This window comes from Gopherus flavomarginatus, chromosome 7 (assembly GCF_025201925.1).
Source record: "Gopherus flavomarginatus isolate rGopFla2 chromosome 7, rGopFla2.mat.asm, whole genome shotgun sequence".
Lineage (NCBI taxonomy): Eukaryota > Metazoa > Chordata > Testudines > Testudinidae > Gopherus > Gopherus flavomarginatus.
In genome coordinates this window covers 24,774,356-24,801,096 of record NC_066623.1, presented here as the reverse complement: position 1 = coordinate 24,801,096, position 26,741 = coordinate 24,774,356, and the positions used below count along the sequence as shown (strand labels likewise).

The window sequence follows — 26,741 nt, the reverse complement described above, 5'->3', positions numbered from 1 at the left end:
CCTATATAACTATTAATGAGAATGTCCTATACAGAATCTGTTAAAATAAATTAAGAACATCAATTTACACCACCTAAGGATCTGGCCCAAAGTCTCCATTGGATCTGCATTTTTTGTTTGTTTTTTGTTTGTTTTTGTTTTATTTTACCAGAACATGAGGTCTGTATTAAAACCGCCTGCATTTGTTTTGTTTTGTTTCCCCCATCATTTATCTGGTTAGTTTATCCATATTCTGCCACAGTAATTATTAAAAAATTTAACTGTGACACTGTCCTATTCTATTTTGACTCTGTATCATACCCTTCACCATATTAGCAAACCTAAATCACTTGTTCATCTAGGACATTTTATTGCTTTGTTGGATGAACATTGTGCAGACTTCACTATTTAAAAAATATACCAAATCATATTTCAGAAACTATTCTGATATTGCTTGTGTCCCTTGAAAAACATTGTGCAGACACTTACAAACATGAGAGTGTCATTTGTTTCCAAATACACAGAAACTGAGATGAACAGCAGTTTCTCATGCAACATAAAGTAAAAAGCAATAACTAAAAAACCAAAAGAAAGTAAAACATTCACTTTCATTATTGAACATTTTTATCTTTATTATTATAATAGAATTACAGTCTGACATAAAATAAAGAGCTTTTGCTAAACTCTGTAAAGCAAATACATGCTTCTGCCATAAACAACCTCTACTAGATTTAAGTTTTATTGCCACATTACTGCACTGAGGTGCAATAAACATTCAATTTCAACTTTTTAAAATTATCCCAGGAGTAAACAGGAACTGTCCTCTATAAGAGTGTATCATTATTTTCAAGGAAGACTTACTATTATTACATGGTTTAGCAAAGCACTGTAAAAAAGCTACATAGAGAATACTTTATATCTGATAAACTGTGCAATCAAATTTATACAGTATAATACTATTCACATAGACTAACAAACTAAGAGGTGATATAATGCAGTCGTTGCATAGCAAAAAGCAGACTAATTAAGTAATATTCACATCTAATGTGCAAAATGCAGACCAAAAGGTAGCTATGAATAGCTAGGAAGATAAAATACCCTAAATGAACACACTAGATTAACGCCAAAAATAACAAGATAAACAAGAACACAGAAGTTAAAGAGCCATATTTTATTTTTTCTATACATATATCTACACATGAACCAGAAGATGAAACATCCCCTTTAATAAACTCCAATCAGATTAGCTCATCAAGTTTAGACAGGACTAAATGTTAGACAATGAAGCATTGTTTAAAAAAAATCTTTTCTAAATAAAACATCAATTTTTTTTGTTTGTAGATTGCGAGGTAACCTCTTGATTTATTGAGAAGAGTTTATAAAACATTGCCAGAAACATAACTATGAAACTTGACTGTCTCATTAACTAATTTGCTGACTGTTCATGTGGCATTGTTTTTAAATTCACTCAATACTATGTTTTGTGGATTCTGAATTAACGCTTGCAAAAATCCATCAATCTCTCAATCTCTTTGAAAATTCCTTACCTGAAATTGATATTTCTAAGAAGTTCTCAGCAGTAATGAAACTAACTAGAATTGTTTTAAAGGGAATACCATACCTGCAAAATGGACATCTTGTATTTAAAGCCCTTACATATTGTTCCTACAAATATATTGCTACAGTAAAAATGAAATGTAGTAAGTTTATTCAATAAAATCTATTTTCCTGTACATTCTTTTGTGTATGATTTTGTATTGAATGCTACATATATTACATCACTTATTGTAACAGTTATGTATCAGCAAATATAGCAGTAATATACAGATGATTTTTCTGTCTTAACAAGTATTTTACCAGTTTTACCTACTAAATATATTCCATTTGTTAGTATTTATGCATGACCTGAGCAGACCAGTCATTTATCTAATAGTATACATTGGATGGCATTGTCAAATTGCAAACGACTGTACACTTAACCACTTTACAAATGAAATTAACTCCAAGCTCTTTCTTTCCTTTTGTAGTCTTTCCAGTATCACTGACTTTTTTAATGCAGGCTCTAAATATGTTTCCTTTAGCATTTAACAACATATTAAGAGCTAAGATAGATGAACCCTACACAATATTTTAAGAACACAACTTTAAAAAAGTAAAAAAAGTACAATCTCATGCTGCATATTTACATATATTATTTAAATACTATATTTTGTCTTTCTGCTATCCATAAATTTTAATCTAAAGCTTTTTAATGTACTATTTTATAAAAGAATACATTCAACATATCTAGAGCTTGCAAAACCCTTTTTTCTTTCTGAAACATATTGATAAATAAAAGCTACCTGTAAAAGCATCCAGGTACTGGTTTGATTACACATGGGGTAAAGGGCATTTGAATTCTGCACTTAATTGTGCAACTGATTTCTTGTCTAGTCTAGTGACAAATTAATGCTTAGAACAAGACTGCCTCAAGACAGCAGATTAAAGCATTCATTACCATTGAATCATATGTGCTATACAGTGATAAACTGTTCCTAGAGTATTCGGACTTCCTTTTCTTTAAAGAACATTACATATTATAAGACCAGTGATTGGGGATTGGGGCGCGAGGGATTGGGGAGGGAGGGGAGAGAAGAGCTGGAAACATAATGTATCATAATGTAATTTGACAAAATTGAAAGCCTTACAGCCTTGAAAAAAATATAACATAAACAGTGCTCTGTAAATGGTAAGTACACTACAGTATGTGCTACATGAACATCATAGAGTATTTTCCCCCACAATTATTTTGCATAAAAATATTTCACATACATGTACAGGATCTTTGTTGGGACATTCAGTAATAAGCTATCTACAAATGGTTTTGAATTCATTTTCATTACTGAACTTTTCCTCTCCCTTCTTCAGAATCATGGTTCCCAGGTGTACACATCACATTGTTATGGCCCTAGTATACAGGGTTACTTGTTTTTAAATATAGATATATACTTTTTTTAAAAAATAAGGAAACCTTCATTTTCTTTAAGACAGAGGCAATGAAGCAAATGGGAATTACTATGTGTCAAACTGAAAGCAATCCCCAGTGCAAAAGACTGAACAAAACTACATGAGTTAACAGGGTTATTGATGTGGAGTTGGGGCTTTCAGCTGGGGTTCTCTGTTTAAATAAGTTGCCCAGTAGACTAAATTAAAGATTCCAAAAAGCAGTGGGAAAGCTATTCTTGATAGTCGATCAATTTTGCTGACACTGTTAAAAGTTTTCTTGGGTTCTGGTGGTTTTGTTTCTGGTTTAACTTCTTTGGGCTCTATTGTTGCACTTTTAGCAATGGTAGCCAGCCCAGGGTCTCTGGCAATATTAGGGGTGTAGCTTGTTGCTGTTGCTGTGTATGTGTTATTTTTCTTAATGAGGGGATCCTTCAATTTCTTTGGCTGGGGAAAGAAAAAATGAATTTTATTCTTGTCCACATTTTCAATACTTAATATTGTGACAATGTACCATAACACAATGTTATTGCTACATATTGAAATTATACTTCAAACTGGACTAAGCAGATGTTAGGTGTGCATGTGTGATTTACGTAAAACATTGTACTCAAGAACAAGATACAATCTCTCAGTTTAATTACTTTTCCTAGAAATAAATCAATCAATTAATTCCCAAAAGCATTTAGAATAACGGATACATTTTAGGATATGCTATTTTTAATAGTAAGCAAAGCAGCGTATTGTAATATTGGCAATATTAATCAAACAGTAGCAAATTAAACATAGTCCATTGTCTTCTGAATCAAATGAGCTTTGTGACTAGAACAAATATATTCAGTTTGAGAGATACCAAGGATGCCACCATTATAAAATTATTTCCAAATTTGTCATTCAGATACCATGATAAATAATATATTATGAGTTCTAACACAAATTATCATACATATCATTTTCATCTTCCTCACGCTGAGAGAGAATGCTTATTTAAAAGGAACACAACAAACAGCTTATTGATCCCTATTCAGCAAAATACTTGGAATTTAGGCATGTGTATAAGGGCTTGGACATACTGGAGCCTTAATGATGCCTTTTGCAGGTTACCACTGGACTAGCTGAGTTGCAGTGGTTGGAGTTTCATTCAGAATGTGTGGGAGCTATAAAATTGTATATCCCCTATCTTTTTAAAAATATCCATATATTGCACTGAAATTTATGGAACATCCTAGAATGCTGATATTTAAAAAAGTGCTAATAACTCAATAGAAATGACTGAGTTATATTAAGCATGCTGGATGTGATCCTGGTCCTTGATCAGGCAATGTGCCACTCTGATCATTTAAATTTGTCTTAAAGCCTTTTAACTGGCTTGAACTCATCTGGCATATGGTAATCTCAGCTGGCATAAAGTTGTGGGCAGTCCTACTCCCCACCATAGCTTCTATATAGGAACAAGTCAGAGCATAGGTTGAATGGAAGGGAAAGGAAGCATGAGAGAAATACTATTGTACTGTGTTTCAGCTATCCCTGACTATATGGAAACAACTCCTATGGCTCAGAAGGGCTCTAAACTGTGTCTGAAACTGATAATGGGGCAGATGCCAAAAATCTGATCCTGTTGATGATTTCTGATGATGGTAGAACCCAAGTAGCCAAAAGCTGTCGACAACACCAAGAGATTTACCCTCCAGAAAAGGTAACTCTTTGGTACATGATCACAGACTTCTTGAAACTAATTGTCAACCTGATCCTGTTTATGAAGCACTCATATCACATCTAATCAGAGCCCAGGGTGATATTAGATTATGAACTTCTGTCCATCACGAGTTTGACTGATTTGACTTTGCCTTTTCCGTAGTATTCGTGACAGCTAATTCAGTACACGGTGTACAGAGGATATCTTTGGTATGTTAATATGAAAGAATATAAGAGGATCCTTAACTTCTAGGGAATACAAGAGCTATACAATTTTTAATATTTTAAAACAATTCTTGAATATTGTTTTTTATGGGATTTTTAATGTTTAATTTAGTCCCAAATCAAATGGAATGTATGATTTAGGGTTATCATTTCATAAATCTTGACTACTTAGGATACCAGTATCATTGCCATATGAAAAAGTCAGAACAGAGATTTCAAAATTTCAGTGCAACTGGATCTCCACTAAAGTGTATTTTTAAATTACTCTTAAATTACTATAATGAGCTTGCGAGTATAATTAATAAGGAAAGCTGAGCAAATATTTTGCAAAGAGAAACGTAGTCATTATTTGACTTAATTTAGAAATATTCTTCAGCGAATAATTACGCAAATCATTTGCATACAGTTCTTTGTAAATGTTTACTTGTGTTAGTTATTAGTTACAAAAGTAACATGGCTTTATTTCTATTCTCTGCTTGTATAACTTACGCAACTAACCAAAATAGCATGAACTATTAATATTGCCTTCAACTACACATTTCAATTTTTTTTGTGCATTTTCAAGAACTGAAGCTTAATATTAGTTTTTCCCAAAAACTCACTCTACTGAAGTTTCAGTACTAAACAAACAGCAAATATGACCACAACCACTCAAGTCAAAATTCTTTTACAAATTTGAATGAATGTTCATGGATTCTCACCCTCCCTTCCTCCCTCCCCCAATATTCATTCAGCTCTACTAATAATGCTGCAAAGATTTTGGTTTTGCAACACTATCTTCAGTTCTCATATGTGAACATTTTGCACAATTCATTCTAAATCCTTTAGTTAATGTTTAAATTTCATATAAAATAGCTATATTTCTTCTGGTGCTCATTGTCTCGTCTCAAGACTTGAAGTAAGTGTCTCTTCAGTGCAGAGGAGAGGACTTAAGGAAATTTTGTAGTAAGAGCCATTTAAAAACAGATTTCTTAAATAACATATGTAATGACATGTTACATATTTTCCAGTAGATGCCTTGGTGGTAAGCACTGGAAATGTATCAGAAATATGTTTGAATAAACAAAAGGGATAATAGTCAATGTGTATGAAAGCATGAATTGGATTAAAATAGGATCAGTGTTATGTACAAGATGAATCGGGAAATTACTATTATGTGTATGTAAATTAAAGAGATTTTATTGTTCTCAAAAAACTTTTTCAATATTTGATAACAAATTTATGGAAGCTACTGCATGGTCCTAAGGAATGTAAGAACTGCCATATCAAAAAAGATAAGTGGTCCACTATCCTATCTCTGAGAGGAAAGAGTACCAAGTGCTTCAGAGGGAGCTGCAAAAAAACTCCCAAACCCACAGTGGACAATTATGGATTAAACTGTCTTCAAGAACCTTTCCATTAGTGCATGACTTCTGCTCTGAAGTATAAGTGTTTATATATGTCTTTAAAATACTAACTAATATAATTCTGAATGTTCACATTGGGCCCCATCCCAAATCCATCTAAATTAGTGGGAGCCTTTCCATTGATTTCAATAGCCTTTGAATCAGGCCCAACATACACGTATCTGCTTAATACTTGTTTTGAATTCAGTATCACGTTGTGGCAATGAATTACCCAGGTTAATTACTCATGATATTAAAAAAAGTATTAGTATTTCCTAATACCACTATTAAATCTGTTGTCTTACAATTTCATTTAATATTCCTTTGTATCATGAGAAAAGATCATGTGTAGAATAGGCAAGAACCAGGCATGAAATATATTGGCAACCATCAATCCAAACTGGATCATGGTGTACATGTAAGAGATCTAATTAGGTGCCTGATGAATCCACATAGGGCTGACAAGTCCAATTCAAGCGTGACATAGCTTGTTACAAATTCTAGAGATTCATGTGCTGTCTGAGTTAGAATCCATGATTACAGCATGCTACTTTCTTCTTTCTCACTTTGCTTCCATCCTCTGGATCAAAACCACATCATGTTGAGCTGCACCTACTCAGATACTCCCTCCAAATTGGAAGGGATCCTGCACACTCCTCCCATCTTTCCACATTGATATTGAACGACTTCATATATGTTTACACACATCGTAGTACTTCCATAAAGGGCGACCCTGCTTTCTGTCCCAAATCTCAATGTTGAAAATATTCTTGGAGATATGGTCTCCTACCATTCACCTGCCATGAATGAGCCATTGCAACCTCCTCTTCTTGGCAGGGGTTTCTAAGTGTGTCAGTCCTGTGCACTCCGGCATCTCTGTGTTTGGTAATGTGTTTCCCCACTTTATTTTCAGGATCTTATGCAGACATCTCATGTGGAAGCTATTAAGTCTCCTGATATACCTGGCATATGTAGTCCAGGTTTCGGAACCATAAAGCAGGGATGATAGCACACAAGTTTTATAGATTTGCATCTTCAATCTTAGTTGATAGTTTGCTGTGATTCCATGTACAGTTCTGTAAGCCTGAAATACTTAGCTGCTTTTCCAATTCTATTAATTCAGTCTGAAGGTCAACATTTCTGATGATGGTAGAACCCAAGTAGCAAAAAGCTGTCAACAACATCAACAGATTTACCCTCCAGAAAGGGTAACTCTTTGGTACATGATCACAGTCTTCTTGAAACTAATTGTCAACCTGAAGCTCTTGCATGATTCATGAAATTTACCCAAAAGATTTTGCAGGGAAGATTCACTATGGGCAACCAAGGTCGCATTATCCGCAAACAGGAATTCATAGATTCATAGATTCATAGACTTTAGAACCTTGGTTTTCACTCCAAATCTTGCAATGTTGATAAATGCCATCATTGCTGTCCTTAAATGGATGAAGAAGCAGTAATGAAAAGTAGATGTTAAAGAGCATGGGAGCCAAGATACACACCTATTTCATGCTGTTGTTAATGTCAAAGCATTTTATCCTTTGTTTTCATACACAGCAGTTGCCAGCATACCTTGATGTATGGAATGAACTTTCAAAAATATGGGGGGACAATCCATTTTCTTTAGAACCATAAAAAGGCCCTATCAGACTGATGAAGGCTATGTAGAGTGGCATTCATTTTTCTCTACACTTCTCTTCCAGTTGCTTAACCAAAAATGTCAGATCAATGGTGGAGTGTTCTGAGTGAAAACCACATCAACTTTCAGGATAGATTCTTTCACCTAGAGATTGCAGCTTGGGAGCACAATACAAATGACAACTTTTCTGACAACGTTTAATAGGAAGGTACTTCTATAGTTGTCACTATCACTTCTATCGCCCTTGTTTTTGTATAATTGTACATTGCATGAAATGGATTATTTACTAAACACGGTCCATGCATACCTTGCATCATCTACACATATTTTTTCCCCACTTTTGTTAATATGGGGTACTTGGAGTGAAGAATCCTGAAGAAATAATAATGAAAGGTTTCACTTTGTTCTTGTTGTTATTTATTGGTTCATAAAGCCACATGAATGGATTACGATTTCCACAGAAAAGGATGAGATGTATTTGCTAATAGGTAACTTTCACTCTTGTGGACTCTGGTCTGAGATTCCTTCTGTAGTTCAGCTATTGCTGATGGCAGACAATCTGACCTTTAAGTCTGAGATGCACCCCCTGCAAGACCTCACCTGCTGGGTCCCACAATGCTCAGTCTTCTCCATCGTATTATTGAACTTACATACTAAGCATCTACAGTATTCAAGTGCCTGCAGAAAATACCCATGCTGTGTATCTTTTATAGAAAACTTATACATACTACGCCATATCCTCAGCTGGTATAACTCAGATGGACTCAAAATTGGGGATGTAATAGAGGAGACAAATGCTTCAAAGAACTTTTCTCTTCTATTACATCCCCATTACTGAGGGCATCTGCCTCCAGTTCAAGTCTGTCTGCAACCTTGGGTTGCTGTTAGACTCCCCACAGCTACGGGAAGCCCAAAGAGTCATGGCAGCAAAAATGTCTGCTTCAGCCATAACTGGCAGAGATTGCACCCCATACTTTCAGAAAGAGATGAGGTGATCCACAGAATCATGACTTCTAGGCTTGCTCGGTGCAACTTATATTAAGAAATGAAGAAACACCCTGAATGAGCTTCAACTGCTACAAAACCCAGTAGTCTATCTACTTAGCAACCATAGTACCCAACTCTTTGCACTGGCTTCCCATTGAATAGAGTGTATAGTTAAAGTTCTCCATGTTATTAGACCTAGATACTTCAGACATCACCTCCCTTATTCTTCAAAAACATGCTCTGCCATGAAAGCTACATTCTAATGAAGCAATTAAATAATCATTAAATAAGGGAAGGCTTTTCCATGTGTCAGACAGAGCTTTCAAAGGGGCTGGACTTTGCTGAGGGAAAACTAAGTTTAAAAAAGCATTTTGCATTAATTTCTGAAGTCCATGGTCATTTTTATTTCTTGTGGAGTAAGTTTCATAATCTATTTCTTCCTGCACACAAATTTACAAATTGGTCCTGATTCATAGCCTTTGGAAATCAAGGAAAGGAAATCAAGGAAATCCACTGCCTTCAGTGAGCTTTGCATCAGGCTCACAGACACTGCACGCATCCACTGAGTCTCTCACTCAAACAACAACATATAAACTAGTCAATCTATTGCTACTACCGGCTGGAAAGGAAAGGAAAAATAAAGAGAGACTGTTAAATAACTGGAAGGTGCTACAGTGGTGAGAGCCATATAAAGACATGAAAGGAGGGGGTGGGAGTGTTGAGTTATGAGCTTTCCCTTCGTGCCATAGCTTTAGCCTCAGCCAACTTGTATCTTTCAGATTTAAGACATGGGACAGGGATTATGTCTTCCTCTCTTTGCCACACAATGCTGCACAGCCTGGTGGTGCTTTAAAAATGAAAATGTAACCACTCTCCATACTAATAATTTGCATACAACAAGGGATATCAACACACAGTGTGACCAGCAGATCCTGAAGAGAAAACACCCAATATCCATGTAAAGAGCCTTTTTCAGTAGATTATCTAAGTCCCATTGGAAAACATACAGACTGAATCCAGCACAAAAGCCATGAATAGATATTAATGTACATATCATAAATCTATTAGTAAAGGTGTTACCTTTTCAGGAACAACACTTTTGCCATCCCATGCGTAACCTCTCTTTGTGAAGTAGTTCACTGTTGCAAATTCGATGAGTGCTGAAAACACAAATGCATAGCAAACTGCTATAAACCAATCCATAGCTGTGGCATAGGCCACCTTTGGAAGGGAATTTCTTGCACTGATGCTCAAGGTGGTCATTGTGAGAACAGTTGTCACTCCTGTAAAGCAAAAACGTCAGCGTCACTTAAGATCAGTTACTGTATTTTGTCTTTTACTTGTCAATGTGGATTCACAAATAAAATAGGAAAAATAGTTTCACAAGCTTCTGTTATTAGAAATATATTTCCTAACCAGAAAATATCAAATTTCAGGTTCTGCTGTGGAAATAATAATCTTTGAAGTACCCTTCTGGATTGTGCTTTATCTTGATCTTTTCACATATGAAAGTCACCACCCTGCACTTTAAGCGGGAGGGCTGGCCCGGAGAAAGGGCCATGATTTATGGCTTTGGGGAGGAGGGGAGACGTAAAACTGCTGGAAAAGCAGTCAGAATGGTGGATCACTCACAATCTAGGAATGAGGGGTTTAAAAAGGTCAGCCTGGGCCTGAATTGGCTGGAATTGGAGGATCCTGGCAGTGGATCTGATGGAGGAACATGAATGGAAAGGTGGGGCGGGGGGAAGGGAGGCTGAAAAAAGCTCTCTCTCTCTCTCTCTCTCTCTCACACACACACACACACACACACACACACACACACACACACACAGAGTGAATTGTGGGGGTTTTCACCTGCACTGCACATTTTATCCACCAGGTTAGTCCCAGACATCTGATGATAAGGTTGAGGCCTGATTAAACCCATATCTAATGTCTCCCGTCATTCTTTCAGCATAGCCAGACAAGGAGGTTTGTGCTTTAGGAGATATTGCTGCTCCAAAAGAAACAGCCCTGAGTGGATGACCAAGGAGTATTGTTGGCATTGACCACAATAAAGTAGTTGTCAGTTATTCAGTGTTGGACCACTTAGAAATCAAGCAGACAACAGTGGATAGGAAAATAATGTGAGTTTAGTGAAAGAGGGATAAATGTGTTTATCAGGGTTACTGATATCACATTCCTTTTGCTGAACCATCTGTAATATTAAATATCTAACAAACTACATGATATATCTGTTTTTCATCTAGGCAAGAGTTTGGACACTATATCTCAGAATATATACACTATATACAAAAAGTAATTGGTCCATGTAGTCATGCATCCTGCCTGTGATGGTAGCCAATGCAGCAATGCCTCCGATGAAGACAAAATGAAACATAATCTGTTTAACTTTGAGGGTCAGGAAGGAATTTAGCTGGGTGCATTATGTCCCACAGCATGAGATTAGATTTACTATTTTCTTAGATTGTAAATAAATTCAGTGATTGAATAAAATCGCAGAATTATTATTTTTAAAGCAGACTTAATGACCATCCCTCCAACATGAATGAAACAGGAAGAAGAAAGTCACCACAGCCCTATTGTTGTCCAACATAATAGACCAACATAATTTCCTCTTCCAGCAAAAGAATTAGAGGAAGAGTTAATTTCTGACCCAGTTCCTGTTCTCACCTAGCATTTTAGTAAACATGTGGATGGTTGCAACTCTTTTTCCATCTTGTCAATTCTTTCATTACATATCATAATTGCAGATAAAACAACTCAAAATTATGCAAAGTTCAGCAAGGCATACACACGCATGTTGGATACTTTCCACCTTATTTGTGTAAGATTGCTACAGTGCTATAAGATGTTTCCCATAAAAACAAAGGATGTTAATTATTCTTATTGCTGATTAACCTGTTCAGGGCTGAATGAACTAGCAAACATATTTGGAAAATATGCCTCTTCAATGTAGCCCAAAATAGACTGAGCTGCATGTTATGATATTGCATTTATTTGAACTGATATTTTGTACATGTTTCTCTGCCATTAAACAGTGATGCTCTGGCAACAGTAAAGAGGTTAAGTAAGACCCATGGCAATGTAATTTGCATTTCTAGTAGCAGAGCTTCATACCTGCTGGAAGAACAATTTTTCTTTAACTATCCATGGAGTTTTTACTGACAGTAGGAGGATTACATTGCTATCACATTGCCTACAGATTTTTGCAAGTGCAAGCTACACATTTACATCAAATCACATGTTCTCAAGTTACTTTGACAACTGCAGACAATTTCATGTATTAAATCACTGTTACAGTTTATAACCACTGTACTGAGCATTAATGAAAATATGCAGAGATCTAAAAGGGCCTGATAATAAAAAAATCAATGACAATATCCTGAATTATGGGTACTTAATGATGATGTGGTTTTTGTTCCTTAGGGGAATATATAAGGTCTTTATCCACTTATAACTAATGACTTTTTGTTGCTCTTGTACAGTAAATCCTGCTATGCTATAGTTTGTGTTTTTATTTATAGTGCTAAAAGAGGGCTATAAATCGATATATGCTGTGCTTGTCTGTTTGGAAGCATGTATGAATATGCCCAGGTGAAGTATTCAGAGACAACTTTTTTCTTCAGCGAAGTTAGGAGATTAAAAAAAATAGTAACAGAATTCTAGACTTGGTTCAAACATATGTAAAAAACACACAAGTAGTCAGCAAAATAATTGTATTCTGAACGGAAAACTTTAAAAATGTTTACATTCTTGAAGGGCTGTCGGAAGACTTTAAAAACAGCAGCCTGAATAACACAGGGTATTGTAAGTTATTTGCTTGATACATGGGGTAATTTGGTACCCCATTTATGGCCAACCATAACTACAGCATCATGAACTAACAATCTGGTATTGCCAACAGTAAAAAAAAGAAAGCAAAACGGAAGAAATGAAGTTCCATTTCTTTTTTTAAATATATACATAACTATCTTTGAATGTATCTCTTTTTAAGAGGCCCAATCTACTCTGTGACAAAATTTTCAAGATTAGACTTTTGATACCAATTTCAGTAGTGAGTGTATAGGATTTGAACCTGTTGCACTTCACAGCAGTTTGTAGGTCCCCTTTTATATAAATTAGATTCAATTAGACGCTCCTATACTTTGTTTAGGGACTTCTCTACATTCATATCTACTTACCAACATGGAGCTTATACCCCATGTGAGCATTTCTCTCTCTGAATCTAAGGATGTCTAAGCTGGTGTGATTCACCTGAAGAGACATTGTGAAAGTGGGCTGAAGCAGGAAAAGCAACTCACAGGGGGATATTTTGAGAGGTAGATGAAAATAGGTATAATCCAGCAGGAATTGCAGGTGCTTCTCAGGATCAGGCCCTTAGACTGACCTCTGAATTTGGTTATAGATCTCCAGTTTTCCTTTGCCAACATTAAAAGGCAGAGTTCCTCCTGCGACTAACCTATACCTGTCCTTTGGAGCTCCTTCTTTGTCATGCTCTTGCACTGTGCTGAGGGTGAGCTGTTGGGGCAGAAACAAGGTCTGCTGTATTTATGCCCTTTCACTCCTGCCAGAGGCATTGTCAACTGGCCAGTTATAGCTTGAGCAGCACAAAAGGAACTGGAGCATATTGGAGAACTCTCACTCTGTTTTCTTTAATCAAATGCTTGTTGTTAGATCTAGCTATCTATTTGTTTGCAATATTGGAGAAGACCTGAAGAAGAGCTCTGTGGAGCTCAAATGCTTATTTCTTGCATGAACAAAAGTTGGTCCAATAAAAGATATTACCTCACCCATCTTGTCTGTCTGTCTATCTTGATTTTGGATGTGAAATAGGTTAAACAAAAGCTCTAGAGAATATTATAGCAGTTTCTTTCTAATTAAAAAAATGTGTATTAGAATGTAATAGCAAAAACCCCAGGGAGTCAAAAGCAGGTGTGAACTATATTATCTTAAAAACAGCAAAGAATCCTGTGGCACCTTATAGACTAACAGAGGTTTTGGAGCATGAGCTTTCGTGGGTGAATACCCACTTCCTCAGATTCACCCACGAAAGCTCATGCTCCAAAATGTCTGTTAGTCTACAAGGTGCCACAGGATTCTTTGCTGCTTTTACAGATCCAGACTAACACGGCTACCCCTCTGATATATTATCTTAGAGTCCCTTGCATTCATCCCTGCCTGAATCCTACTCAGAGAGACGACAATAGGAATTTTGTCACTGATTTCCATAGCAGCATTGGACCACAACAGTATTTGATGATCTTGCAGATGAGATCAACCCACAGAGTTATTAAAGCTAGAAGTTTCAACTGGGGCAAGAACGTCTGGTGAACATCTCCCTTTGATTAACCTCCCTTTGAAAATACAAGCCGAAAGCTGTGTTAGCCATTTTGCTTTTTGAGAAACAGTCAATGCACACTTTCTCCTAGTGTGACAGCTAGCATCTAAACTTTGTCTGCATATTACACAATTCATAGATGATAGGGCTAGAAGGGACCATTATGATAATCTAGTATGAACTTCTGCATAACATAGGCCATAGAACTTCCCCCAAAATAATTCCTAGAGCACTTCTGCTAGAAAAACAGTTTAAAAATTGTCAGTGATGGAGAATCCACCATTGCCCTTGGCAAATTGTTTCAATAGTTAATTACCCTACATGTTAAATATTTGTACCTTATCTCCAGTCTGTATTTGTCTAGCTTCAACTTCCAGCCATTGGATTGTGTTTTTTCTCTGATTCACTGGAGAGCCCTTTACTGAAAATATGTTCCTCATGTAGCTACTTATACTGATAGACTCAAGAAGCTCAGTCTATACAGTTTAACAAACAGAAGGTGAAGGGGTGACTTAATTACATCTATAAGGCATGTTTTCTAATCCCTTTATCATTTTCATTGCTCTTCTTTGAACTTTCTCCAGTTTATCAACATTCTTCTTGAATTGTGAGCACCAGAACTGAACACAGTATTAAAGCAGTGGTTGGAACTCTGTTAAATACTGAAGTAGAATAACCTCTTTACTCCTCCTCAAGATTCCCCTGTTTATGCATTCCAGGATCACATTAGCTCTTTGAGCAGCAACATCACATCCATTTTCAGCTGATTATCTACCATGACCTCCAAATCTTATTCAGAATTACAGCTTTCCAGGATAGAGGTCCCCCATCTTTTAAGTATGGCCTACAGTCTTTGTTCCTAGATATATACATTTAATTTAGTAATATTAAGATGCACATAAGCTAAACCCTTTGAATATTCCTTTTCATTTTTTGTATAAATCAAGATAGGCCAAGGTGTTCAGATCTGAATCCAGATTAGCATGATGTTATTATTTTTCATTTTTGTTTTTGATATATAGCATTTTACTATTCATTCTTTTTAATAAATTAAATAGTTTGGACCTTTAAAAAATCATCTGTTGCAATATCTTCAAAGCAAAGCATATTTCTTATCCAGTTCTCCAATGTCATTTGGTGCTTTTCTATAAGTAGCATATGACCCTGGCAAGTTTTTTTGTTGTTGTTTTGGTTTGATTTTTTACGTTTCACTTACCAAATACAGTTCTTGCTGGAACGGATTCTCTGTTAAGCCAGAAGGACACCTGGGACAGAATCACTGTCATGATGCATGGTAGATATGTCTGAATGACAAAGTAACCGATCTTTCTCTTCAAATGGAAGTGGGTAGTCATAACAACATACTCCCCTAGAAACCAATGAAAATAAAAGACAGTCAGACCCTTTCCCGTATGCACAGATCAGAATCTGTGTCCCAAGTTTTTGCATGAGTAACAATTTCTTCATCATTTCTGTCCACTGTTATTAAAAAGTTTGGTTTAGGTCTGAAGAAATTTTTTAATAAAGAATTGATGGTGCAGGGGCCTTTCATCTCAAATTCAGCCCAGCTGGGTAGTGAATAAAACTTAATGTTAATTGTTTCATTGTCCTTTGTGAAATGGGGACCTTAGTCATCATAAATCGGAAAACTATCATAACCAGTATCCTTGTACACAATGTCCAAAGATAAAATTAACCTTGGCGACTGATGGTTAGACATGGTTCATCCAGATCTGGCCTAGGACACAAGGATTAGTCTAATTTATTTATGTTTGCATTGCCATTACCTATGCTCTATCTGTTCTGAAGATAGAAGGCTAACATTCTAATTCTATTAATTTAGTACCTTTCAACAGTAACACTCTCACTTAAAGTAAATGGCTGATGGATGAATTATGACAGAATTCTGTCCATAACTAGCTTTTTTGGATGTTGCAGAAACATAGAGAAACAGCATTCCTGTGGAATTTGTCACCATACAATGGGTTTTATAAATCTCAGTTGCCAGAATACAACCAAAAATACCTCAATTTCACTCTGTTATTTACAGACATTATTGAAAATGCAATATTTTGAAAAGCAATAGTCCCAAAACATTTGAAAACCTATGTGACTTTATGTTCAGTATAGACTGACTCCCAATACAATAGATATTAGCTTAGAAAAGATACATGTGGCTTTGAAACTGAATGAAACCCTCTGCCTAAATACGAGATGACGCATGAAATTACTGTGATTCTCTTTAAAATATAAACAACTGGCAACAGCACTGGAAAAGGAAAATCCTAAATTGGATTGAAAAACTGTGTCTAGACATTGACTGCTTATGCACCAAGCATGTCAAATGCCCTTTTTGTCTAATTCAGATTCTAGGAGAACATTCATGCGAACATTCTTGCCCAACACATAACCTTGAGGGAAGCTTATAAATAAGATGTGACAATACTCCTAAGATATTTGAATATACATTAAAAGACAATGGCAGAGAGGAAAAAAAGAGAATAAATTATGAGATGAGTGGTAGAGGAAAGGATATACGAAGAGAAAGTCATCTCCAAAATAGGACTGGCAGGAGCATTATACTCAAGTAAAACCTAAGTAAGATGACTGGTGTGACCTCACCCTCCTTTTTAATCATCCACTTATCTTCTTCTTTGTCTGTGTCCTTTTTTTGAAGGGTGTCCAGTATAGCTAGTAAAGTCAGTAAAGAAGAATTAATCTAAAATATGACAGGGGGAAGCTATTTCAATGTAATCAGATACAGAATAGTTAAAATGGTATGTAAGCATTAATTAATTACTTGTGGAGTACAAGCTAAGAAGGACAGAGAGTTAACACATCATAGTACTCTGAAGCTTTATTTGGCTGCTTAAATTATCAAAGTATTTTTTGACCTGTGAAAAATGAGAACAAGATTTCAAGCATAAAGGAAATTAAAAAGACTGGGATTAATGCCGGCTTGGTAAATACTGTAGCTGCTTTGAGCTAGCCAAAGGCAACACTGTAAGTGACATATTGCAGATGACCACACAGACTGACAGTAATGCCTGCTATTAAGTTACAAGATAAAATCCTTTTCATTAACTCTGAATGCATCTAAACTATCAATGGATTGTAGTTAATTATTAAAAGACAGCAGCCCGTTGAGAGAGGTTGATTTAACGGTGGGAAGTGTGCTGTTCATTTGCTATTCTCTGTACATCTAGCTTCTTGAATGTTGCAGGCTTTCTTTCACTGAAATGTATAGGGTCTCCACTACAACTACTGTCCACTGACATTGTCAGCCATTCCCCAATAACTTTATGTTTTCAGAAGTTTATAACTCAACCATATGCTTCTCTTTAGGACAAAATTTTTATAGGAAAAAGACTATTTATAAGTTATCAAAAATATATTTGACCAGTTTTAGCCCCCGATGCTGAAAAAGCATTTAAACACATGCTTTAGTCCAAGCATGCGCTTAAATCCCATTGATTTAAAAGACGTCCGATAGACTATCAGTTCATATGGTGCACTATGACCTATTCATATTGTTTTATTTAATTTTTAATGTATTTTTAAAACTCTGCTGTGGAACCTTGGCAGTCCTTTTGATAAATAATATCTATTTTATAAACAGGCCTTTTGTTTTTCATTTTACTTATTACATGAGGGTTAAAACAGTCTTAAGTAGAGTTGTGCTTCAACCAGACCACCACATCTGAATACCTCCAGACTCTGAGAATTCATGTCTTGTTCAGAATTTTGCTGCTGGCTCCTTTTTCAAAAATGGGCCAAGACAAAACCCTAAATCCAAGTGCAAGGAAAGGTTTGATCCAGATCCAAGCCCAAACTTTATTTATGAGGTTTATCTCTAGCAATCAAAGTTTAGGTATTTAGCTGGGATAAATCAACATAGCTCTACTGGGGAACATGACAGCCAGTCAATAACAGCTATTTCAGAGTTATTACCCTGTTTTCTGTGTTTACTTTTTTTAATGATCCCTGGATTCCAAAATAGAATATAAAGCTAGGTGTGTGCTGTAATACCAAGGAACAGGTGGTTTGAGTTAGTGACAAATTATTAGTCATACTTTTTTATTTTTTTATAGTTGTAGGTAGAAATCTTCCAGTTTCTGGCCTTCTGTAATATTTATACAGTATAACTAATTAGAAATAAAAATCTCATTTAGAAAAGAGTCCTCTCAGCAAATGCATGGAGCACAAAGAAATAAGAATATAACTGTTATTGAGCACATATACTGCTGATTTTCACTGCAAAACAATATTTTCAAGGTGCCAAAATAATTTCCATGTACATGGAGATTTGTATGTGTCCTTTAAGCATCTGTTTTGGGGTTTTTTTCACCAAATCTTACAGAAAATAAAGGACATTTTAAAGACTTGCTACATCAAAAAGAAATGCAATGATTATTGGGGAGTGACAATAGTTTCACATGCATATCAAAAATGGAAAAGGTTTCAGTGACTCCTTTCATTAAACATACTAATAGCAGCAATAATGGTTTTATTTATACATAACATTTGCTAATCAATGTAATAGTATATGCTTAGATCAGATTCTTCCCTTGCCACCAGACAACAGTCAGAACACTGAAAGGATATTTTAGTCATACTAGGGGTGGCATATGCAAACCCCTTTCTATAAACAATATGGAAGTAACTACCACCTGCTCTCGATTTGAAAATGAGGGCACAAAGTAGTGGCTATGAGAGTGGCAGAAAAGAAGAGAGAGAATCAGGTGGATTGGTCCAATTAAAAATCCTATACCTTGGAGAATGTTTGTAGTGCCCCAACTCCCAATAAACCTCGGAAACTAGGAGAGATACATGTAGAAGGCAGCCATCTGTTTATACATGGAATTTTTGGCAAACCCAAACCTCATGAGTACACATCAAAAAACTCTGCAAGACTTTGGTGGCTTCTTCAAAAGATCTCAGAAACTCGTAGGCAACCAAGCTCTTCTTTTGTCTAATAGTGGTTCTGGAAACTGCAAATGGAGATTATATACAGGAGGTATCACCAAGAGACTTCAGCCTTTTGCCTGTGTTAACAGAGCATTCATCTGAGACAACTTTAAAAGTGGGGAAGGATTTGTATACTTCTTATTAAACTTATTTTACACCTTGATACTGGGACCTTTTGAAAGTCAGGAATACGCAGAGGGATTTTACTGGGCTTTCCATAACTGAGAAGAACAATTACTAAAGTAACTCCCAAGTTTATATTTCAGGGAGATGGTGGTGTTCCCATAACCAAGTGGAGTAGAAAGCAAAAACAATATTTGATTATTAACCATGTTTGAGCTGCAGTAGTATTTTGCTTAGGGCAAGTGCCATAGAGAAACGTTTCCACTTACAGATCTTTGTGAATGATAGATCTGTTTCTTCCACAACTGTATTCCTTTAGCAGGTATTAACAATAGAGGATTCTGTCGTATGTACAAGTTTGGTGCAAAGAAGATTATTTAACTAGCTTATTTTTAGGATTTAATAGCTGTTTTTAGTCTTTTGTAGTGTTCCTGCGCCCGTACAGTAACAAGTCTTTGTTTCAGAAGGTATCCATTGTACAAAGTTCAGGTATATGTTTAGCCACCTATGCTTGTGTAGGAGGAAGTAGGAAAAAAACATACGGAATATCTCTAAAATATAATTCAGTTTACCTGTGAGAATGCTCCAAGAATGATGATGGTGGTGGGATTACATTTCTTAGATCTGTCTTCAGTTGTTTAAAGATTTATTATCTTTCTTAAGTATTTATAAGTTACGTATTTCCTTCATATTGAATTATCATGTACTATATCTAGTATTAACTACATGGTTTAAGTCTCTTTCCAAGTTTCTGACTCTTTATGTACCTTCTTACCTTCCACTGGTCAGAGGAAAAAGTGATTTTGTTCAAAATAGTTTGTAAAGGATAAAACTGAGTCAGTTAGGCTTTTCTGCACCAGAGATTTCAGCCAGTGGAGAGGCACTGCAACAAACACTTAGCATAGGCAGAAAAAGCCTATTAAGCTGTACTGGAACAAATCATGGTTTAAATTGGTGTTGCCCTTCTATACTAAGGATTTGCACAGATGCAGCTCCACCAGTTCTGGCCCTTGATGGTGTAACTTGAGCAATTCTCCCTGTAGAAGAAGCCTTAGTATCTCTGTCTCAGTACTTCTTGAATTTTTTTTTAACCTTCCTTATGTCACAACTCTGGTCTCTTGCAAAGGGGCTTTGTTCTTTTCTGATATTGTCAGAATGACACAGTAATCCCACTCAGAGCCTACAGGCTCAAAGCCAGAGATCTTTAATAATTTTCTACTCAGATAAAATCCTATTCCCTTCAACGAGAGTGTATCTTACTAATCTATTAGAGTTCTTTGAAGGGGTCAACAAACATGTGGACAAGGGGGATCCAGTGGACATAGTGTACTTCGATTTCCAGAAAGCCTTTGACAAGGTCCCTCACCAAAGGCTCTTATGTAAATTAAGCTGTCATGGGATAAAAGGGAAGGTCCTTTCATGGACTGAGAACTGGCTAAAAGACAGGGAACAAAGAGTAGGAATTAATGGTAAATTTTCAGAATGGAGAGGGGTAACTAGTGGTGTTCCCCAAGGGTCAGTCCTAGGACCAATCCTATTCAATTTATTCGTAAATGATCTGGAGAATGGGGTAAACAGTGAGGTGGCAAAGTTTGCAGATGATACTAAACAACTCAAGATAGTTAAGACCAAAGCACATTGTGAAGAACTTCAAAAAGATCTCACAAAGCTAAGTGACTAGGTAACAAAATGGCAAATGAAATTTAATGTGGATAAATGTAAAGTAATGCACATTGGAAAAAATAACCCCAACTATACATACAATATGATGGGGGCTAATTTAGTCAGGAAAAAGATCTTGGTGTCATTGTGGATAGTTCTCTGAAGATGTCCACACAGTGTGCAGAGGCGGTCAAAAAAGCAAACAAGATGTTAGGAATCATTAAAAAAGGGATTGAGAATAAGACTGAAAATATATTATTGCCCTTATATAAATCCATGGTACGCCCACATCTCGAATACTGTGTACAGATGTGGTCTCCTCACCTCAAAAAAGATATTCTAGCACTAGAAAAGGTTCAGAAAAGGGCAACTAAAATGGGTTTGGAGAGGGTCCCATATGAGGAAAGATTAAAGAGGCTAGGCCTCTTTAGCTTGGAAAAGAGGAGACTAAGGGGGGATATGATAGAGGTATATAAAATCATGAGCGATGTTGAGAAAGTGGATAAGGAAAAGTTATTTACTTATTCCCATAATACACGAACTAGGGGTCACCAAATGAAATTAATAGGTAGCAGGTTTAAAACAAATAAAAGGAAGTTCTTCTTCACACAGCGCACAGTCAACTTGTGGAACTCCTTAACTGAGGAGGTTGTGAAGGCTGGGACTATAACAATGTTTAAAAGGGAACTGGATAAATTCATGGTGACTAAGTCCATAAATGGCTATTAGCCAGGAAGGGTAAAAAATGATGTCCCTAGCCTCTGTTCATCAGAGGATGGAGACGGATGGCAGGAAAGAGATCACTTGATCATTGCCTGTTAGCTTCACTCCCTCTGGGGCATCTGGTATTGGCCACTGTTGGTAGACAGATACTGGGCTGGATGGACCTTTGGTCTGACCTGGTAAGGCCGTTCTTATGTTCTTATGTTATCATTCCTGATGGAACTGACAAAGTCATTCTTGAGCAGTGATCTCAAGAATTTTAAATTCTCTCTTTAGTTTTCTAGAGTGGACCTGCAGGTACCCTAGCAGATCCTTTTTTGTTCTGAAATGTAGTTGACTCGCTAGGTCTGTTTGTAAATTCACTAAGCTGAGTAATCTCGGGAAGGCTGTATTAGAGGGCTCACTCTCAGTGGACTCTTTTTGTGAATAACACTAAAAAAAGCTTTCTATTTATTCAGGTGTAAATGTACTACTGTAATTGAGCCAATGGTCTGTCACTTTCAATGTAATGTGGTTACTTCTCCTAACGGAGTAATTCTTTATGGTCCATTGACCATTCAATCCGGTCAACAGTGATATAGCTTTTTGATACCCAACTTTCAGCTTAATACTGCTTTTAAGAACTAGCCAAAATAAATTAATTAAATCTATTTGAAATGAATGCTGAGCAGTGGAAGAGCAACATTTTTCATCCTGCCCAGAAATCATAGCCATATGATACTGTGATGGTGAGTCAGTGCTGTTTGTTTATACCTGACAGCAAATAGTTTTGCATTGGAAATTAACACATCAGAAGTAATCGTCTGTGAATAGCACCAAAAATAAAAATACTTTGCACTTATCCGTAGTAACTTCAATTAGGGGATCTGAGAGCTTTGAAGATACAATAATAAATTTAGAACTGAAGCACAGAAAAATATTGAATGACTTCCCTAAAGCCATACAATAACATCTGTGGCAGAGCTGGGACTTGAACCCAGATTTTCTGACTCAGAATCAGACTCCTTAAGTAAAAAACTTTTCTTCTTCTATCATAGATTTCATGGGTGAACAAATAAAAGTTGGTGCCTTTTAATAAGACTTCTACATCCCACATTTGGACTTTCCATCTGCATTTAGGCTTGTAAAACAAAATTTTTGCACCAAAATATCTGTTTGGGAGATGAATTATGAAATGTCAACACCCTAGTAGAGTGCTTATATTTCAAATTTAGTCTTTCTGTTATTTATATTAGGAGTTCATTTTAAGCCTACTTTATTGTAATTATTGAACTCTTGTTAATGCTAACCACAACTGTGCTTCAGTTCTCATGATGTTTTTAAAACAACAAACAGGTTTGTTTTCTGTCCTTATATGGCACTATAGCATAGTGCACTTTATCTGGCATATACGCTCCATATAGAGTGATTTATACTGAAAAAAATATGTATTCGCAAGATATTGTCCTTTCTTATAACAACTTGTAATTTCCCCCTCAATCATAGCAGGAAATTATCACAGTGAGATGATAGAGAGATGATAAGAATGAGATGAGTACTTCCTTTTTGATGTACATTACTATATGTCTTCTGGTTAGATGCTATTTGTCACTATTGTAGACTTCCTATTGATAAAACATGTTAACCATCAGTTCAAGTCTGAAGATATTTATTGTACCAGAACACACTGCCATTTTAGATGTCAATGCCCTCCTATTTACAATCACTTTGCATTACAATTTGTATCTTTTACTTTCTAAGTTCTGTTCTGGCAGGTTAAAGCATCTTATCAGTATAAACTTTTCTCATCCCCAACAGGACAATGCTTTATTACACACCTGTACTGGACTGAACAATTCCAGAGTCAACAGTTTGCCCCAGAAGATCATATTGGTTCAATCGAGAGCCATCTTCAGCCACAACCACAGACCTCGCTGGTTCCCTTGTCCATTCATACACAACCTCCGCTCTGGTATAGGCATCTAATTTGAAAGAAAAATATTTCATTTCCCAGCCTTTTACATTATATTGCAAAGGCAGAGTACTGTCTTTTAAATCAGAGAGGAAGAAATCCATCTCTTCCCCATCCCATTCCTGATATTGAAAAGTCTGAGTAAATCAGACTTTGTGCAGGAAACATCAAGGGGGGGGATGGAGCATGAAATCTACATTCCTCCATTCATGGGCATGTCATGAACCACTTCCATTTTTCTAGCTTCCAGACCATGATGAGAGACAGCAGTCAGGCCCCTCTATACCTATATGCATTGTGGGTTGGGTCACTGGGTCCAAATAAACCTCCCCCAGCTAAGCCTCAATGGTCTCCTCTTCATCAGCATGATTAGAACTCTACCCTCTGCATGGACACCCCATCTGTAGACCACCACTCCCCACTTACCCTGTTTTATGAGACTAAAGTGTCACAGAGGCCACAAATTCATCCAAGCCCAGACTATATTATCAATTTGTATGCAGCACGTTGGGGATGTAAATCTATCTTGCACTAGCATGACATGCACTAACTGTCTGTGTGAACCCTTCAGAACACTAGAGTGCTTTGATCTACCCCACTTTGAAATTAGAGTAGATCAAAGCACATTAAGGAACTTTAAGTGCTTGGCAGTAAGGTCAGCATAGGCAGTGATGACAGGCTAGTGTGGGATAGATTTACACTCCAGCTTGGCATGCACTAACTGCTCATATAGACAAGCCCTGAGACTGTCTGGGCTTGGATGACCCTAAACTATGCTGAATATATTTTTCTATACCTGCTATCACTGAAGAGTGCTGAAAGCGCTTATCCTTGTTCACACTTACTTACATTTATATACTTGACAAAAAGAAAGAAAACAAGCTTTGCATTTCACTATAGACTCTCTTCCCATTCACTGCAATCCAGTTTAAGTATAGTATGTTACATAAATAAATCAGTGGTACTGCATGTTCCAATCAAGTATTTGTGTCCTGTAATGACGAGGTCATTAACCAAGAATCAAACTATATGTGACTATTTTTTCTCTTCATGTTGTAAATGATTCATCCATCATTTTTCTTGGTATAGTTTTCTGCAATCTAATGGACCTCACTCAGAGCACTTAGTGTGGGAGCATGTCTGTGCAAGTTTGGGAGTGGCAAATGGCTAGGAGACCCTGGGCATCTTATTTACCTGACCTCAATTGTGGGCTTATAGTTTACTGTATCAGTACATAAAATGTACTTGGAAGCTGAGAAGATGGAGTTGATAAAGAGTGGTGATAAAAGGAATTATATGGGGTTTGCTCTTGCACCATTAAAGTAAAAGGGTCCGTTGCCATTTGTCAGTGCTCTGACTTCCACAGGAATTGGATCAGCCCTTAATAGTGTACATTATTTCAAAGTAACAATGTAAATAAGGGGTAACTTTATTGGAAACAATGGAAAATGCAAAATCATACCCTAGTAACTGTGCAATAATTCATACATGCAAACATTTTTCCATTAATCTATATCAGCATAATGGAAGGGTGGAAATATTATTCCTCAGTTGCAATCACTCTACTGATTCTGGAGTATGAAGACAGGTTAGAAGACAAGGGCCTGAATTTCAAAAGTGCTGCGAACCCAAAACTTCATTAGAAGTCATTGAGAGTTGTGGGTGCTCTGTTCTGAAAATCAGTTTATATTTTCATATAACTACAGTATTACAGATTCATAGAATCATAGAACCATGGGGTTAGACAGGACCATAAGGGTCATCTAGTCTAACCCCCACCAAGAGACAGGATTTGTTGTATCTAAACCACCCAAGACAGATGGCTATCCAGCCTCCTTTTTAAAATATCCCCAAATGCCCTAAGCAGTCTGATTCATTGTCGTACTGTTCTTATAGTTAAGAAGTTTTTCCTAAGATTTAATCAAAATCTGCTGTGTTTTAGTCTGTACCCATTGCCTCTTGTTCTGCCCTCTGTGGCAAAAGAGAACAATTTTTCTACATCTTTTTTTATGGCAGCCTTTCAAGTATTTGAAGACCGCTATCATTTCCCCCATTAATCTCCTCTTTTCTAAACTAAACATACCCACTTCCTTCAGCCTTTGCTCATATGGCTTGCATTCCATCCCTTTGATCATCTTTGTCGCTCGCCTCTGGATCCTTTCCAGTTTCTCTACATCCTTTCTATACATTTGTGACCAAAATTGGACACAGTACTTCAGCTGAGGCCTAACCAGTGTGGAGAAGAGAATTGTCAGCTTTGGTGTCAAATTCATCTTGTGACGTTTTCCCCCCAAGGTAGAGATGCAGGTATTAGACAAATGACAACATATGCCCTATGCCCTTATTACCACTTCTGCTTTCCTGAGTGACATTGGTTTTGTATGAATGGAAGATTTTAACTGAACTGACAATGGATTTTATGCATAGAGGTAAGGAGAACATCTGCCTTTCTGATATTGTTCTTGCCAACATATGTCTTTCTGTTGTTCCAGAAGCCTCTTAAGCATTTGTAATAAAGTGCCCTAGTCAACTAGAACCTCCTCCCACTTAGGATGATATTTTGGTAAGTTATTTTAGCTTTGGAGCATTTACTGGCCTTGACAACATGGGCAGAATCCATGGAATAGATGTGACACCCTCGATGCTGTGAAACCTTTCTGAAATCAGTTCCAGAAAGAAGTATATAATGATGGAAGAAATGAAAAAGCTTTTGTCCAGCACAATTCAATACAGACATTGCCGGGCAACCACTGCTGTATCAAGCCATTAACTATAAAAATAAGATTTTAGTTTATGGAGTGGCTTTTGTGACCATGAGAAGCCTTTATTCAGGCTAATATTCTCTTGGGCCCATTCAGACACTTTATGTGATTTAGTCAAAATATGCAGTGTTGGTGGTCCATGAGTACTGAAATATGCCTCCGACCTTATGGGTAAGTGTAAGGCCTGGCCTCACTTTTCCTGAGTGTACACCTCACCACAGAAAACTATGACCATGTTTAGCTATCTTCCACTTCATGTGAATATGAAAACCCATTTCTTTTCCAATTAAAAATGACCTGGAAACTGTATCGCTCAGCT

At 36.5% G+C, this 26,741-nt stretch overlaps 1 protein-coding gene across 1 annotated transcript in view; it reads right to left on the bottom strand.

Moving 5' to 3' along the window:
• Positions 1-617: 617 nt before the first annotated feature.
• GABRA1 (gamma-aminobutyric acid type A receptor subunit alpha1) overlaps positions 618-26,741 on the bottom strand; it is a 53,416-nt gene continuing 27,292 nt past the window's right edge. Inside the window, exons 7-10 of the mRNA XM_050962739.1 lie at positions 23,527-23,670; positions 15,450-15,602; positions 9,973-10,175; positions 618-3,408 (exon numbers count right to left, since the gene is read on the bottom strand). Coding sequence (XP_050818696.1) covers positions 3,100-3,408; positions 9,973-10,175; positions 15,450-15,602; positions 23,527-23,670 — 809 coding nt within the window. The 3' untranslated portion in view covers positions 618-3,099. The remainder of the gene's footprint in view (positions 3,409-9,972; positions 10,176-15,449; positions 15,603-23,526; positions 23,671-26,741) is intronic.